This window comes from Apium graveolens, chromosome 1 (genome assembly GCF_009905375.1).
Source record: "Apium graveolens cultivar Ventura chromosome 1, ASM990537v1, whole genome shotgun sequence".
Classification (NCBI taxonomy): domain Eukaryota; kingdom Viridiplantae; phylum Streptophyta; class Magnoliopsida; order Apiales; family Apiaceae; genus Apium; species Apium graveolens.
In genome coordinates this window covers 708,153-711,091 of record NC_133647.1, presented here as the reverse complement: position 1 = coordinate 711,091, position 2,939 = coordinate 708,153, and the positions used below count along the sequence as shown (strand labels likewise).

At 41.6% G+C, this 2,939-nt stretch overlaps 2 protein-coding genes across 2 annotated transcripts; both read right to left on the bottom strand.

Moving 5' to 3' along the window:
- Positions 1 to 855: 855 nt before the first annotated feature.
- On the bottom strand, positions 856 to 1,295 carry LOC141724804 (uncharacterized). The gene is made up of 2 exons (XM_074527079.1): positions 1,144 to 1,295; positions 856 to 1,033 (listed from the first exon to the last, which is right to left on the bottom strand). The coding sequence occupies exons 1-2, from the start codon at positions 1,293 to 1,295 to the stop codon at positions 856 to 858; spliced, it is 330 nt and encodes a 109-aa protein (XP_074383180.1).
- Positions 1,296 to 1,552: 257 nt separating this feature from the next.
- On the bottom strand, positions 1,553 to 2,116 carry LOC141724797 (uncharacterized). The gene has a single exon (XM_074527070.1). The coding sequence runs from the start codon at positions 2,114 to 2,116 to the stop codon at positions 1,553 to 1,555; it is 564 nt and encodes a 187-aa protein (XP_074383171.1).
- Between the last annotated feature and the right edge of the window lie 823 nt (positions 2,117 to 2,939).

The window sequence follows — 2,939 nt, the reverse complement described above, 5'->3', positions numbered from 1 at the left end:
GACATGTTCCCCGATGCGGTCGATCCAAGCCTCATGTCATTCCCTTGGGAATTACCCATGGTTGATCAATCAGGGCAGGCTTCCGGCTCCCTGCCCTCGACTCCCCGCGCGGGATCTTTGTCGAGCTCCAGCAATAGGAGTTCCGGTTCAAAATCTAGTGCCTCCTCGGGCAGTCCCAAGTCAAGGGCGCCCCTTCGCGGGAAGATAAGGGAGCCGATCTCAGGAAGGAGCAGCTCAGGGTCAGATGAGGGAGGGGATTCTTCTGATGAGTGATTTGTGTAGCCTTGCATGGCTTCAGTGCCCTCTCGTGGCTATATTTTCAAAACTTATTTATTCGAACCTTATTAATTGTAACCTATTGGTCCTTCAGGGCTTTAACTCATGATCCTTCGGGATCTTTATCTATGCATTTTGTTTTAATTTCATGTCATACTTGTCTCTTTTTTTCAGCATTTGGTCCTTCAGGACTTGCATACTTTTGATGCTCATACTTAAATAAATTGCTAGACAAGATGATAGAAATAAACTTGCATAAATAGATAATATCTCTGAGAAGTGGGTTCAACCCTTAGAATAGATGGTTTCATCGACCTTATTTATAAACTTAATACTAAGTTCTAGGAATATGTATTGAATGCCTTAAACATAATAAACCTTCAGGTTTTAAGCATGCCAAGTTCGAGGTACTTCATCACCATTTAGGGTTTCTAACTTGTAGGATCCTCGTCCCGATGTCTTCCTGACCTTATAAGGGTCATCCCAGTTAGGGGCTAACTTGCCCTTCTTCCCGACTCCTGATGCCTCAATCTTCCTTAAAACCAAGTCTCCTTGTTGGAAGAACCTTTCTTTAACCCTTCAATTGTAATAGAAGGAGGCTCTTCCCTGATGCTCTGCATTACGGGTATTGGCCTTATTTCTGACCTCGTCAATGAGATCGAGAGCGAGCCTCCTGCCTTCTTTATTAGTTTCTGCTTCATAACCTTCGACCCTAGGGGATCCATGTATGGTTTTAAGGGGCACCACTACCTCGGCTCTGTAAGCCAGCATGAATGGGGTAGCTTCAGTGGTCACTTTCAGGTGGTACGATATGCCCATAGTTTAGGCAGCAACTCATCCACCCAAGTGTTTCTCGAGCGTTCGAACCTCTTCTTAAGTCCATCAAGGTTAATTCTGTTAGCAACTTCCGCTTTCCCGTTTGCCTGTGGGTGTGCAATCGAGGTGAAGCAAAGTTCTATGCTATTATTATCGCAATACTCCCTGAATTCTGCATTATCAAATTGCTTCCCATTGTCCATGATAAGGATGCATGGTATTCCAAATCGGCATATCATATCCTCCCAGAAGAATTGTGGGATTACTTTATGGTTATCTTGGCAAGTGCTTTACCCTCAATCCACTTCGTAAAGTAGTCTATGGCTACCACAATGAACTTCCTCTGTTCCGATGCTATAGGAAATGGTCCTAATATGTCCATTCCCCATATTGCAAAAGAGATGGGTGTGCTGTTTGATGTAAGCCTCTCTAGGGGCTGTCGTACTACTGATGCGTGCCTCTAGCACCTGTCGCATTTCTTCACAAAATCCTTTGCATCAGCTAGCATAGTTGGCCAGTAGAATCCCAATTGAGTTATCTTATGAGCGAGTGCCCTGCCCCCCAAGTGTTGCCCATAAATTCCCTGATGGGCTTCTTTTAGTGCCTCCTCTGCTTCAAGAGGTCTTAGGCACTTCAGGTACGGGATAAAAAATGACCTTTTATAGAGAAGGCCTTCAATCAAGGAATATCTCAATGCTCTAACTGAAAGCTTGCGTGCCTCCTGGGCATCATCGGGGAGCCATCCAGATTTTAAGTGGGTCTTGACCGGGTCTATCCAATAGCATGTCACACCAACCGGTGCTATCAGATTTATGACATGAATAGTAGGGGACTTCAAGACCTGGAAATAGATACTTCTCGGGTAGTTCTCGATTTCAGATGAGGCGAACTGAGACAAAGCATCTTCCGTAGTGTTCTCCTCTCTCGGAACATGTTCTTGGTACCATTCATTGAACTGAGTTAATATTCCCTTTACTACTCTTAGGTACTTGGCCATAGTATCATCTTTGGCCTCAAACAACATTTATCTCGAAGTATTAGGTATTTCATAATACCATTACGGTATAACAAGGTAAACATGAAGATTGACTTCCAATCAAGGGAAAGAATCAGAATGTAGAAGACCAAGGGTTCAATGGTTACAAAGATTGGTCTTCTGTCATACAAGGCATAAAGGGTCGTATGTTACACAATCTCCTATCAAGAATCAGTATGTGGTAGATATGTATTTGTGGAGTAGTAACGTATATGTGTGGTTCATATCCAAGAATTCAACAATCAATGGTTTACAAGACATCAGGCTTGCGGCTCAAGATCAATAAGAATCAAGGTTTAGGGTTAAGTGATTTAAAGTACTTGCAATATAGAATAAGGACTATTGGGAATAATTTCAACGTAATAAACGGAATTCAAAAGTATTTGAAATACATTACAAGAAAGATCAGAAGTACTTGCAATTATACTACAAGAAAGTTCAAGGACACTGGCCTTATCAATCCGCGTTTACTTTACTAGCACTTATGAGTTGGTTCCCACTCACTGGCCACTTGTTTTCCCTTTCTACATCTCTCTTCCTCTGTTAGACATCACATATACTTATCAATTCTACTTCTCATCTCATTCTATTCGATACAAGCTTCTAGCTACCCTTCGTTTCACCCAAATCCGACGAACGAATTAAAAGTTACAGTAAAAACAGTCAAACAATGCACGTACAATCATATTATACATCAATCAGATCACATATAGCACATAGCACATAAAGTATTCGATAAAATAAACTTCTCGAAGAAGATTTGAAGTTAAAATATTTTCCAGGTATTTAATACGTATTTTTGAACATTTTT